Below are 13,784 nucleotides of genomic sequence, written 5' to 3'. Positions count from 1 at the left end.
GGAGGAAAGCACAGAGCAGACATTATTCCACTCTAGAATGAGCCATTTTCAGGCTGGATGGGGCTTTGAGCACCCTGATCCGGAGGGAGGTGCCCCTCTGGACCATTCCCACCACCACAGGAGCAAACAAGCTGCCGTGAGACCCTCCTGCTCAGCATAGAATTCACCTGTCAAGCAGAAAAAGGGAATGAATTCAGTGCCGCCGTACCCTACGTGTGTAACTGAAGGTTAAGAACAAAGTTTAGGAGCGTATTTTACTCTCAGACTCTACTACTTCTCACCCCTTCCCCTGGAGGACTCTGAACTTGATGGGTCTCAGCCCCATACAGCCCAGCAGGTCCTGTGATCCAGCCAACAGCCACTGTATTTTATGGAGGTGAGCTCTGTTCTCCTCCATACCCACGATCAAAAGCCACCCCAGGTATAAACACCACAGTGACAACTCCTCTATGGAAGCTGCACATGCCGTAGCTGCTCCCAGATGTGGGGAGGTCAGCTGGAGACGTACTCACATGCCCTCATTTGTCTTCCCGGAGTCAGCTCCCCTCAGGCCAGTGCTAAGCAATGCCACAACCCAAGGACAGGCAGGAACCGACACACGGGCTCTCCTCAGTCCACACTCACTGCTGGGCAGGGGTAAGAGAAGGACCTGAAGAGGCAGTGCCTTCAAAGCCATTTGTGCCGCCTATTTCAGCCCAAGAAGGCTCTGGGTCACGGCGTGCAGAGATAGGACATGGGGGAATGGTTTTAAACTGAAATTGAGATGATTGAGATGACTGAGATCGAGATGATTCTTCTCAGGAAGAAATATTTTCCTGTGAGGGTGGGGAGGCCCAGGCTGCCCCGAGCAGTGGTGGTGCCCCATCCCTGGAGGGGTTCCAGGCCAGGTTGGATGGGGCTTGGAGCCCCTGATCCACTGGGAGGTGTCCCTGCCCATGGCAGGGGGTTGGAACAGGCTGGTCTTTAAGGTCTCTTCCAACCCAAACCATTTTAAGCAGCCTGTATGAAAAACTGACTGCTCAGTTATAGGCAGCCCCACCAGCACGAGCTTTTTTCTTGAGTGAGATGGCAGCGAACAAGCAAACAGAGGGAGATTCGGATGGCAAGGAGGGGTAGCTGCCACAGGCTGCTTTCCTACCCTCTGCTCTTGCAGGAATCCCAGTACGGACACAGAGGCAACTGCTCCACCACATGCAGGAGCTCTTCAGAGCCAGGCTGGGGCCTGCAGACAGGGGAGCCGAGGAGGCAGGGCGCTAAGGAGCACAGCTTCAGTGCAAGCCTCCTCGCTCCTTCACCCAGGACCAGCTGCTTCTCCAGCGTTTCATAGCAGCACAGCTCCCTGTGGTTGTGCTCCTCGCCACGGTCAAGTCAAGACACCTTCATGGAGCCGCACCTCCCCTCGGCTCGGCAGCAGCCGCAGGGCAGGCGCTGGCTGCCAGGAGCTGAGGTGCACCGGCAACCAGGGCAAAACCCCAGGAACACAAAGGAGACAAAGGGAAAAAAAAAATAAGCCAGGCAGGCAGAGAGCACAGCCCGAGGCTTGTGCTGAAAGGTAGCAGCCGGGCATTTTCACAGCTAGGTCTAAGGGGTGGGGAGAGAAGGGCTAAAACCTACCCCTGCTTCTGAAGCAGATGGTAATTGGAGTTAATTAGCATGGCTGCTCTAGTCATGCACCTCAGAGCCAGGCCACAGCGTTCGCAAGCAACATCAGAGTCCACCAGCTTTCTCTCCACCCTTATCCTCCATAATGAAGGGACGTGAAGGCACCAAAGGCCGAGCAATTACCTGTAGGGCATCCCATTCATCATCACACACAATTAAGACTTTGTCACTGGTGACTCACCGGCTCCATCGGGATCCGAGAAGAAAAGGGAGAGAGAGAAAAAAAATTAGGCTGGAACCTAGTTCCAAGAGGTCCCTTCCCTATAGCAGAACTCGCTCTCCTTCGCCAGCAAGCGCATAAAACACTGGATTAAGACTGTTTTACAAGACTCCTGGCAGCTACAGGGAGGCAGAGTAAGAACAGTGAAGACTTTATTTAAGCAGATCCTTCCAAGGGTATATTGCAAGTGTAGTCTAAAACCAGAACGTAAAAGGATTGTCCAATGTTCCATGGGGGTCCATCCCAAGGCAGGGAAAGGGACCACCTGCATCGTGCTCATGAATTCCTGCCAGGAAGATGCTTTCAGAAACACCAGCCTTGGTCTTGTAAAGAAAGATAAGAAGTCGGAACATACTCTCCTCAGGAAGACAGCTGTCACTCTGAACAGAAGTCAAAAGAGTCGCCACTGGATTTTGGCAGTTCTTAAAGATGAAGAACACCGGCTTAGCATCGGCTCTGCTTGCAGCTTCACACACAGCCCTGCCAAATCCTTCCCTCCTGACCACACGTCATCCCTCTCCCCTTGCTGGTCACTCTCTGTGTCTTCCCCTGGCAGAAGCCAGCTCCCCTTTCCCTAGGAGTTTGCAGAGCAACAAACCCACCTCCCCCAGCAACTGGCTGAGAATTGCCCCTGTAACTCCCCAAAATATGGGCTCTATTGTTTGGAACAGGATCCACATCCTTTTCAACACTTCCTATAGCACGTATAGGACCTGTATGTGTCCTATAAATAGGAGCTTTCCCCATAAATATCAGGTCAGAGCAGAATAAGGCGCACAGACTCAAAAGCAGGAAGGGACGATGCTAACGGGCTGTAAATAGGACGAGTGGCAGAACCGCAAGCTTGGGAAGAAGAGCAAGCAAGGAGCAAGCACAGCACCCCTGTTCCTATGTCAAATCCCTTGGTAAAGCAGCACATCGAACCAGTTTCAGAATCAATTTTGAGAGTTCTGTCAGCCTGTTCTTCTTTATTATTCATTTCATCTATGAATGGCTGGTAGCTAAGGAAGGGTGTTTAACATTAACTTCACATCTCTTCTGAGTTGTAATGTGCTTATCTTCATCTATCAAAGGCTTCAGCTGGGAGGGTTTAGAGTTTAACCAGGAGGAACAATACCCTCACGCAGCACCCTCAGATATTCACAGACCACCCAGCACCAGTAACACTCGCTATTTTGGGTGTGGGCTCTAGGAAACTCCTACCGCACACTTGGCCCTCGCCTTTCCTCTTCAGATAAAGAAGAACCTGACAAGAGATAACTGTGGTATTTGGAGGTAACCCTGGGGCCTAAGGAACAGTTACCGGAATAGGACAGCAAGGAGGCAGACACGTGTTTTCTCACCAGCAAGATCCCTTCAGCATCCTGGCTCACTCTGGCTTCACAGGGCACCAGGGTTGGTATGAGGGCAGTGGGAGCCACTGGTCAGGTTTAATGCCCAAACTGCCCTTCTTGGAATCTAGGTGCTTGGTAAAAAAATCCAAACCAACCCAAAATGCAAATATGTTTAACCCTGCAACCCAGCATCAGCAGAAACCACAGCGATTTCAATACATGGAGAGATCTTGGAGTAAAACAGGCCAGCTGCTGCTGCAAAGCTACACATCTACAAATCATAAGCATTATGCCCTGCTAAGTCACAGCTAGGAGAGATTTACCTGCTTTCAGGTCCTTAAGACACCCCAAGACCCATTTCAAAGCTTTTTCCTGTAAGCACACCATTAGAAATTACATAGAAAAGAGTGATGTGAAGGTAAAAGGGACTGAAGAGCCACTGTTCTGAGAAAACTCCTTAATGTCACGGCATGGCAAGGCATGGCAAGGCATGGCAAGGCATGGCAAGGCATGGCAAGGCATGGCAAGGCATGGCAAGGCATGGCAAAGAGAGGTTTTTCTCCTTTTACTTTCTTTTAAAAGACTCCAGGACTGGAAAGGTATCTTGGGGGGCAGGTTCTGGCCTTCAGGTGCTCTTATGACACAAGTAATCAGCAGAAGCAAAATCCCACAGTTAAACCCAAAGTAGCACAAGCCACCCGCACGGCCTTGCTTGGGATGGCTCGTGGAAAAGCAGGCAAGAGCCTCTCTTCCCAAGCTGAGCAATGCAAACTGTGTTTCAAATAAAGCCACCACCTGCAGACCAGGTTCTTCCCCACACATTGCTCCGTAGCTGCTCTTACTTGGACTTGATTGCAGCCTTTCAAAGGCAGAGCTGCTGAGCAAGCAGGTTTCCCACCACAGGAGCCCAGGCAAAACGGTTTTCCTGGCCCAGAGTCTTGTTCTGATGCCGCAAGACGATGCCTGGATTTTGATGCTAGCCAGACACCTTGCTGAGTGTCTGCAGTGGGAGGAAAGAGCCCCATTTCTTAGCTGAGCACTCCTGCCTCATCACTGGCCTCCCTGGACCACCTCCTGCCTTCTTGCCCCAACGTCAGGTGGCCCACGTCCATCCAACCATATGTGCCCCGAGCTGCCGCAGGACACCGGCTGCTCACAGCAGCTTATTAGTTTTCAACATAGCACCCAAGATGTGCCAGACACTCTGCAAACATACGGTCCGTGCTCTAGCCTGGAGGGTCTGGGATCTAATTTACACGAGCAAGGTACAGATTGTACAGCGCAGCATCGCGAGGGGAGCGAGCGTGAAGCACTGGGCACCAGCTGGACAGACAGAAGCTGTTCCAAGTAGTTTAGTGGGTTGAGAGATGCTCCAGAAGAGAGGGCAATGCCATGGTATAAAGTTAACCATTCTCTCCCACAAACACGCTGCTGCCATCACCCCAGGCTCCGCTTCCCACTAACCACAGGACTTTTTTAAGGATGAGCAGAAGAGGATAAAGCGATGCAAGCAGAGAGTCTTCCCAAAGTGAGACTGCCGCCCCGGGAAGGGTTAAAGCCATACAGCACGTTTTCTGACAACCAGGCGGATGGTATTTCAGGTTGCTCAGTACTTTACCATCTCTCAGCTTGGGGGGGGGGAGGAAAAAAAAACATAGCCAGAGGCCAGATTCGTAGTTAAACAATAGCTTGAGCTAAAGGAACTCCAAGACGCTGTGAGAGTAAACAGGGAGCTACACGCAAAACCACCGAGCGGCTCCCAACACCTCAACCCTGCCAGGGCAGAAAGTTGAGAGTCAGCTCCTCATGATGGAAAGGAGAGAAATGCCCATAAAAAGCAAACCTTGCGAGATTCCCCGCTCCACACAGCCCCAGCAGGGCGAGCCTCCGCAGGCTAAAAATACATAATTACACACCAAAGCTCCAGCGCATACAATAAGAACCACATGTAGCCGAAAGTTTCCCCCTCCTCCTTACCTTGCAGGAGTAGGTGTGGTGCACGGGGTCCACGTTCATGATCTCCTCCACCGTGCCCGTCAGTACCACGTTGGCTTCCTCCTCCCTCCGCTCCAGCTCCCGCTCGGGGCAAGTGGCCAGCGCTAGCCCCAAGCCCAGCACGCCCAGCAGAGCCCGGGCGGCCGCCGCTCGCCCTCCCATCGCCCCGAACCCCGAGGGTGCGGGCAAACAAAGCGGCTCCGCTCGCCCGAGCGAGGAGAGAAGGGCTACTTTTGTTCGAGGAGGTGAAAAGGAGGAAAGAAAGAGAGGGGAGGGGAAAGCAGGGGAGGGGAGAAGGAAGAAAATCCCAGGAGGAGGAGGAGATATCGCTCTCCCCCCCCTCCTCGAAGAGAGGGGAGCTCGGTCCTCTGCCTTGCCCCCCGGTAAGGAAGCCCGCAGATTTGCATGCAATCTGAATTGCTGATAAGGAGGGAGCGGGGCGGGAGGCAGCCCTGCCGCCGGCTCTTATTGCGGCGCTGCCGAGGACGCCACCCCCAGGAAAGGGAGCTCGCATCAGGTTAATGGATAATCAGCGCGCCAACGTGAGGAGACTTTTAAAGGTGTAGGGACCGCTTGCCGAGAGGCTCCCTGCCTCCCCAGCCCCCGCCCGGGGGCTCCCGTCCCAGGGATGCTCAGGGATGCAGGGCTGCCCCCCGCCCCGCTCCCGCAGCCCTGGAGCGCAGGAGGGGGCGGTGGGGAAGGTCCCAGCGCTCCCCTGCTTCTCTCCCTGTCCCCCCCAGCTTTACGTTTGGCACATCAAGGCTGCTCCTGTTTTCCCTCTGGGGGAAACTGAGGCTCCGGGCAGCTGGGGAGCCCTGCTTCAAAGCTCCCACGAGCCCTCCACCCCTCACCCACGCCTGGTCCATCACCTTCTGCTGTGTTCCCAGGGGGGAGATGGTGCTCGGGGCTCCCCCACCTTGGGAAGGGGTGGAATGGCCTGCGTCTGCCCCTGGAGCACCGTGACCTCCTGCCCTGGCTTTCTCCAGGGACTGGATGGCAATTTTTCCAGATGTCATGTGCAATCACTGCAAATATAAAATGAAAAGTTAAGTGGCACCAGGGGAGGGATATTGTTTCACCCCTCCATAAATTAGCCGTCCCCCAGAGGCGTTTTACAAGGCTGTTTTACTTGATGGCCCTAAACAAGCCGTGTCTGTGACCCAGGGCCGAGGGGGTGAATTACCTATCGCGGGTGAAGTTTAACCACGGTGCCCGTGTCTTTCTCTGATGAGCATATTGCCATACACAGCAGCATCCTGCATTGCACGGTGACCATCCATCCCCCAAGTCCGTCCTCTAAGTTTTGAGCAGTGCTCTTTGTGCTATTTGCTCTGTTTTCCGCTAGAATTGTGTGTGTGCCAGTCCTTTTTCTCTCCCCTGGAACATAAAGAGAAATTAAGTACAAGATAGGAATAAATGAATCTTACTGAGTGTTCAAAATGCTGTCCAAGCCTACTTTCTGCCCTGAAGAGGATGAAATACCAGAGATGGCATAAATCTGTCTGGAGATATCAAAACTGCTGGGGGTTTTACAGGGAAGGGGTACTGTGCATGTTCTCCCTTAAACCAGGCACTTGGCATTTGCACAGTGACTTTGCTCTCAGTGTTGGGGCTGTTCTTGTAAACCTCATGCCCTCTGCCAGGTCCCCTTCTGCTCAAAGCTTCCATTTCTAACCCACAAAACTAAGTTTTCTGCTCAGCACCGAAGGAGGGCTGCCTGTTCACAAGCACACAGGATTTAATGACCTCGGTGGGGGCTTTAGTGTTGTGGTTTTCAGAAGAAAGTGGCCCACAACATAGTCAGGTCTGCGGGGAACCTGGCAAGGCTTTCCTCACCCAAACCCACCTGTCTCCTGTAGAAACCCCAGAAAGAACAAGTCCCTGTGCTCTCCCTCATTGAGGACAAGGTGGTGCAGGGCAAAGGGATTCAAAGCAAGATACACAATGTATAGGGCCACAAAAATTATCCAAGAGCTGAAGCACCTTGCGTACCCGACAGGCTGGGACACTTGGGGTTGTTCAGCCTGGAGAAGAGAAGGCTCCAGGGAGACCTTAGAGCAGCTTCCAGCACTGAAAGGGGCTGCAGGACAGCTGGGGAGGGGCTCTTGGTCAGGGAGTGCAGGGATAGGGTGAGAGGGATGGATTTAAGGTGAAAGAGGGGAGATGGAAATGAGATATTAAAAATACTTTTTTCCTTTGCGGTTGGTGAGGCAGCGGCTCAGGGTGCCCAGAGCAGTGGTGGTGCCCCGTCCCTGGAGGGGTTCCAGGCCAGGTTGGATGGGGCTTGGAGCCCCTCATCCAGTGGGAGGTGTCCCTGCCCATGGCAGGGGGTGGGACTGGATGGGCTTTAAAGTCCCTTCCAAATCAAATCATTCTGTGATTCTACATCTGATTTTCTGCCTGTATCTACTAAAAAACTTCACTGAAATGTATGGTTTCTGGCTGAGGGGCAAGGGGGCCGCGTTCAGCTGCAGTGGGGAGATTCCATCACAAGCCAAGAGCAATGTGGTGTCCAGGCTCCGCAGTCATCACTGTTAAACAGCAGAGGTTTAACAAAAAGGACTCCATTATTACATTGCTGCTATTATAAACTCAAGCAATCAGCTAAAAATATTTCAGTGCCTGGCAGATTATTTTTGCTATTTTAATTATTAATTTTTATTGTATTCCTCGAGCGCTGCTCGAGTGTAAATCACAGAAACAACCTCAGTCCAACATGGAAGAAACCAGCTACAATATTCTGCGCCCACACTTTGCAAAGAGGAGAGGGGAAATATTATTTACGTTTGTACTATTTTCTGTGTGTTAGTCCTCTCCTTCTGGCCTTGCCTCACCATCTGCTTTCAAAGCTGCGAAGAGAAAAATGCATTTTACCAACTTTTTGGATGTATTTACCCCAGGATGGTAAGTCTTTGTGTGGGACCTGGAGTTGTTTAGCCTGGAGGAGGCTGAGGGGAGACCTTATTGCTCCCTACAACTACCCGAAAGGAGGTTGTAGAGAGCAGGGAGATGGGCTCTTCTCCCAAGTGACAGGTGATGGGACAAGGGGGAATGGCCTCAAGCTGCACCAGGGGAGAGTCAGACTGGATATCAGGAAACGATTTTTCACCAAAAGGGTCATCAGGCACAGGAGCAGCCGCCCAAGAAGGTGGTTGAATCACCATCCCTAGAGGGATTTAAAAGATGGGTAGATGAGGTACTTGAGGATATGGTTTAGTGGCAGATAGATATGGTTGGACTCAATCTCAGAGATCTTTTCCAACCTGGTGGTTCTACGATTTTATAATTCCATGTGCAGGTTTAATGAAGTTCATGCAGACAGGGCAGTTGGGTTTTTCAAAGCATGGCACTAAAAGGCGAGCAAAGGAGTGCAGTGGCTCTGAATACCTCTCCTAGGGACAATGTGCACTGGGAACCCGTGTGGAGCTGCACAATCCTTCATGGTATCGCTCTGCTCCGCAGCCTCACCCTGACAAGAGGAGGAACCAGCCAAGAAGCTGATCTTTCTGTGGGAAAACTGCAACAAACTATTTGGCAACTCAGCACACCAAATAAATAAATGGAGTAAGTGACACAAATAAGAAATCACTGGGGTTTGTCCAGGCTCTTTACAAGACAGCTATTGTAAACCTGGGGCTTGCAAAACCTGCCAGTAAACTAAGCTGACAAGCTCAGTAGGACCCTGAAAAATCAAGAGGTCTTGGAAAACCGACAAGGACTTGTGTCCTCTTTGCTTTATGACACCTCTGCCTGCTTTTGGGTCCTTCTTGGCCCAGGCTGCCCAGAGCAGTGGTGGCTGCCCCATCCCTGGAGGTGTTCCAGGCCAGGTTGGATGGGGCTCAGAGCCTCTGATCCAGTGGGAGGTGTCCCTGCCCATGGCAGGGGGTGGGACTGGATGGGCTTTGAGGTCCCTTCCAACCCAACCCAAACCATTCCATGATTCTATGATTTCCTAGATTTTCTTGCAGGAAGGCCCTAAATTTTTGAGGGAGAGGAGAGGAGTGAGGAGAGGGAGAAGAGAGGACTGTGATGCTTTCGATTAGGTCGTTACAGCAGCCAGCGGTTTCATAAAGCCCTCTGGTGTTGTGAGACCATTGCCAGCACCAGATGACTGAGCAACGCTGACCTGTAGCCACCAGTCCAACTCCCAGCCCTCGGCAAGCTTCAGCTGTGCACACTCCACAGCATTTCTTACACATCTGAGGTCAACAGCCAGGCTAAGGCTTTGCCTGACCAGGGCTTTTCCCTCCAGCTGTAGCAACTGTCACGTTTTTGACAGGATTCTAATTTTTTTTCATGTCCTTTGAACATTTTTTTCCAGTTTTAACAACCCGTGGCACAGACAAATGAGCTTCTTTTAGGTTAGGCTGAGTAACTCTGTAAAGGTCTCTCATTTATTGCGAGTTATTGCCTCCTCAGAACGACTGTACAGACACTCCTGCTGCACTCAGCACTTTCATACCAGCATCTCTCTGCCATTTGACCCAAAAGCACTTTGGTTTCAAGATATTTGTTATCACAGCTCTCAGCCGAGGCTATCACAAGTGTCATATCAGAAAGCCAACCGTGTCCTGCGAGGCATCAGAAGATGAGTGACCAGCAGAGTGAGGGAGGGGATTCTGACCTTCTATTCTGCTCTCATGAGACCCCACCTGGAGCTCTGTATTCAGTTCTGGAATCCTCAGCACTGGAAGGACATGGATCTGTTGGAGTCAGTCCAGAGGAGGCCACAGAGATGATCCAGGAGCAGGAGCACCTCCTCTATGAGCACAGGCTGAGAAACTTGGGGTTGTTCCACCTGGAGAATAAAAGCTCCAGGGAGACCTTAGAGCAGCTTCCAGTTACTGAAAAGGACTCCAGGAATGCTAGGGAGGGGCTCTTGATCAGGGAGTGCATGGAGAGGACGAGGAGAATGGTTTTAAGCTGAAAGAGGCGAGGTTTGTATGAGATATCAGGAAGAAATATTTTGCTGTAAGGGTGGCGAGACAGTCACCCAGGTTTGCCCAGAGCAGTGGTGGCTGCTCCATTCCTGGAAGTGTTTGATGGTGGATGGGGCTTGGAGCCCCTGATCCAGTGGGAGGTGTCCCTGCCCATGGCAGGCAGTTGGAACTGGATGGACTTTGAAGTCCCTTCTAACCCAAACCATTCCATGATTCCGTGATTCCCTGTCTGCTTCCCCTGGTGGGACCCTAGCGTCCTTGGGCAGGTGCTGGGTGCTTGCTGAGAGCAGATCATTTAAGGTGTCTCACCTCTGGTACCTGAGCAGCAGCCACAGTGTCAGTAACCACAAGGTAAATACCTCTGTCTGCCGACCTCTGAGCACAGCGAGGGGCCGAGGGCAGAGCTTTTCATTCACACGGGTATGGCACACACGTCATAGCAGGAAACCTGCAAGATTTTAGGCCAAGCCTTCAAAGCAAATAAAAGACCGGCGTGAATACTCTGACAAAGCAAAACAGAGCCCTGACGTTAATCGGAAATGCTTCCCCAGGGGGGAGAAACTGGGTCCCCATTCCTGCTTGGGCTGGCCCCCCAATTTCTTTGCTAGTTGCCTCCACACTCCACTGCCTGGTTTTTCTGCTCCATCTCTGATAAGCTCCAAGACATGTTTTAATGTGGGGTGTTTTTTTTTTCTCTCCTTTCTCTTTTAAGTTAATCCCTCTCGGTGGTTTCTGACATTGTCAAATAGCTTTTGTGTACCGTCAGAAAATCTCTTGATGTAGCTACAGAGCAGCTGCTAACAAGTTGCCCCTGGGATCCTACATCTACGAGGCTGTCTGCCCGTATAATGATTTTCAAATAAGTAAATCTATTAATGAGACCTCGGTGGGAGCGGGGCTGAGGGCTGGGGAGTAGCTCTCTGCCAGAGGACCAGCACAAGAGGGGCTTCGTGCCGCAGCAGCACCGGTGTGTTTGCTTTGGCTGCGATGGGCACTGCAGCATCACAAGGGGAGTCACAGAGAGGTGCTGACCCTGGTCACTGGTGGGGGACAGGAGGTGCTTGGACTGCAGCACTGGCTGCAGCGTGGGTGCACGGCAGCAACCTGCACAGCCTTTTCCCCTTAGGGGTGGGGGAAAGCGAGGAACAAACTGGGATCTGTCATTGAATCATGGAATCGTTGAGGTTGGAAAAGACCTCCAAGATCATCCAATCCAACCATCAACACAACACCACCGTGCCTACTAACCCATGTTCCAAAGTGCCAAATGTACACATTTTGAACCCCTCCAGGGATGGGGACTCCACCACTGCCCTGGGCAGCCTCTGCCAGTGCTTTCAGTAAAGACATTTGTCCTAATATCTAATCTAAACCTCTCCTGGTGCAACTTGAGGCCATTTCTTCTCATCTTGTCACATGTTCTAGATAAGACCCAAGAGATGAATTCAAGAAGTCAGTCTTTTCCTCCCCAAATCAGGACGGCAGCTGTAGTATTGAGTTAAAAATCCAGAGCTAGTTTTCAGGGTTTTTCAGTTTTGCTCCGAGGTTTAGAAGCTACAGGAATCCAACTTTTCTCAACAGTACGAACGTAAACCTTCAACTTTAAAACCAGGAAAGAATGCTGAGATTTGCACATATTCACATGACTCCAGGAGACAGAGTATAAAACTCCAAACCACTGAGTATTATGAGCACCGTGGTATAATAACGGTTTATGAGGAATTCAGCCTGGACAAATCCCCTGCCTGCACCCTGGTTTACGATGGCACGGAGATGAAGGGCTACAGTCACACAGGGAGGTGGGCGTTTTGTGCCTCTAAACTGCAGATTGGAGCAGCAGTCGGTCTCCAGGCACCCCAGACCTATAGAACTCTACTAAAGGAGGGGGCTGGAAGCCTCTGTGGGTTCAGTGGCCAGCACTGCCCACTGCCTGGGGCTTCGTGGAGGGTTGGGAAGGAGGCGTGCTGGCCATGGCACTGTCTGCAGTCATCCCTCATGCTGGAACCAGCCCGGCATCTCACAAAAACAGGTACTTTTCTCTCTGAGCCTCCCCTTGTACCTTCACTTGGTACTTCAAGCTAAAAAAGATGCTCTCGGTTTGTCATTGCAAGAGGGACAGAGTATCAGCACGGACACGCACGCACACAGGTGTTACCTAGCTGCGTTTGCAGTGGCCGTGAACATCCAGCATGGTTTAGGATTTAACCCAGCAACCTCTCAGCTTGGAGGCAAAAGCATCCAGTGAAACAAATGACAGATTTTTTTAAGGAGGAAAGGAGGAAAGGAGGAAAAAGAAAATTCAGCTTGAACTTCAGGGCAGATGATCCTCCATTATCAAATCCCATCTTAAAAAGTGCATGAGGCTAATTGAATTACTCTTGCTGGATTTCTATGTAGCCATGAAGTCTTCTTAATGTGGATTGATAGCATAAATCTGTTCTCCATTGAGGGAAAAGTGAACACTGGCCCCTGACATCTATCTTTCTTTCCAGAAATCCCATCTAACTGGACGTCTCCCTAGGCCACTTCCAAGAGAAAGATGTCTCTATCCATTACCCCTGACACGCAGCAGCAAAAGGAAGTGAGGTCCGTTCACATCTAATTACTCCCACTCCTGGATTTATTACAATCATGCCAGGATTAATTGAGAAAGTAAAAATGCTTAGTCGGGTGATCAATCTCCTCCAAGTTACTTACCTTGTCACTCGCTAATAACTGTAAAATAAAAATGCCTCTCTTTGCTGCGTCTCAGCAAATGGATTTCTATAATACATCGCTAGGAATCTTTAAAAGGCATTTGAAAGCAGTAAGAAGACAAATTGGATTAGCTGGAGAGAAAGTGCAACCAAAGCATTTTTTTCATTACCATAAAGCAAAAATTTCAGCTCTCCAATGCTCAGGTGATGATGCAGAGAGAGAGTCCACCCCCTGCAATGGGTTTGTGGACACCGGTGGTCCCGCGGCACCAGCACGGTGCAGGTTTTGGTCCAGAGATCATGGACACAGCAATATGGGTCCGAACGTTCTGAATGAATCATAGAGTGATTTGGGTTGGAAGGGGCCATGAAGGTCATCCAGTCCAACATCCCCACAGCAGCAGGGACATCTTTAACCAACTCAGGTCGCTCATTGCCTGCAATGTTTCCAGGGATGGGGTATCTACCTCCTCTCCAGATAACACACGAAGAGTCTTTCCTGGTTTAAAGAACAAGTCGTCTTTGACACCAGCGACACACGTTCTAAGGGAGGCTGGGGGTTTTGCCCAGCTGAAACTGGAGGTGCCTTCAACAGAAAGCATTGAGGGTGCTGAGAAGGAGCTGAAAGAGAAGAGATTAGGATTCAGGGCATGCAAGGATTGGGCTTTTTTCCTTTCCCTCCCCTTAGTCAAGGAGCAAGGAGCCAAGGTTTTAGCACTCCGTTAGAGGGCCCTTGGCAACCCCTGCAAAGCTGCTGGCGGGCTGGAGCTGCTGCCCAGCTCCTCGCTGCTGGGCTCCTCCGACAAAAGGTCTGCGTGGTGCCCAGCGAGGCTGCTGGGCTGGAATGCCCACAGACCAGCGGGGAGGGAGCGAGCCCACCCGCCTTGTGGTTTCATACTCCCCTAAACCCATTTCATAGTTAAAGACAGGATTTATT

The 13,784-nt window shown here is 51.3% G+C and overlaps 1 protein-coding gene across 4 annotated transcripts in view; it reads right to left on the bottom strand.

Annotated features, from left to right (window-relative positions):
* Positions 1 to 5,661, bottom strand: part of AGRN (agrin) — a 118,922-nt gene extending 113,261 nt beyond the window's left edge. For 3 of the 4 annotated variants that reach the window (XM_054085682.1, XM_054085683.1, XM_054085685.1), the window contains exon 1: positions 5,194 to 5,660. In XM_054085682.1, coding sequence (XP_053941657.1) covers positions 5,194 to 5,373 — 180 coding nt within the window. In that variant the 5' untranslated portion in view covers positions 5,374 to 5,660. Of the gene's footprint in view, positions 1 to 5,193 lie in introns of all 4 variants that reach the window. The other variant, XM_054085681.1, reaches the window with a different exon arrangement.
* Between the last annotated feature and the right edge of the window lie 8,123 nt (positions 5,662 to 13,784).

The sequence above is a fragment of the Cuculus canorus genome, chromosome 21, assembly GCF_017976375.1.
Source record: "Cuculus canorus isolate bCucCan1 chromosome 21, bCucCan1.pri, whole genome shotgun sequence".
Classification (NCBI taxonomy): domain Eukaryota; kingdom Metazoa; phylum Chordata; class Aves; order Cuculiformes; family Cuculidae; genus Cuculus; species Cuculus canorus.
The sequence above is the reverse complement of the archived record's forward strand: the minus strand, read 5'-3'. Positions and strand labels throughout refer to the sequence as shown.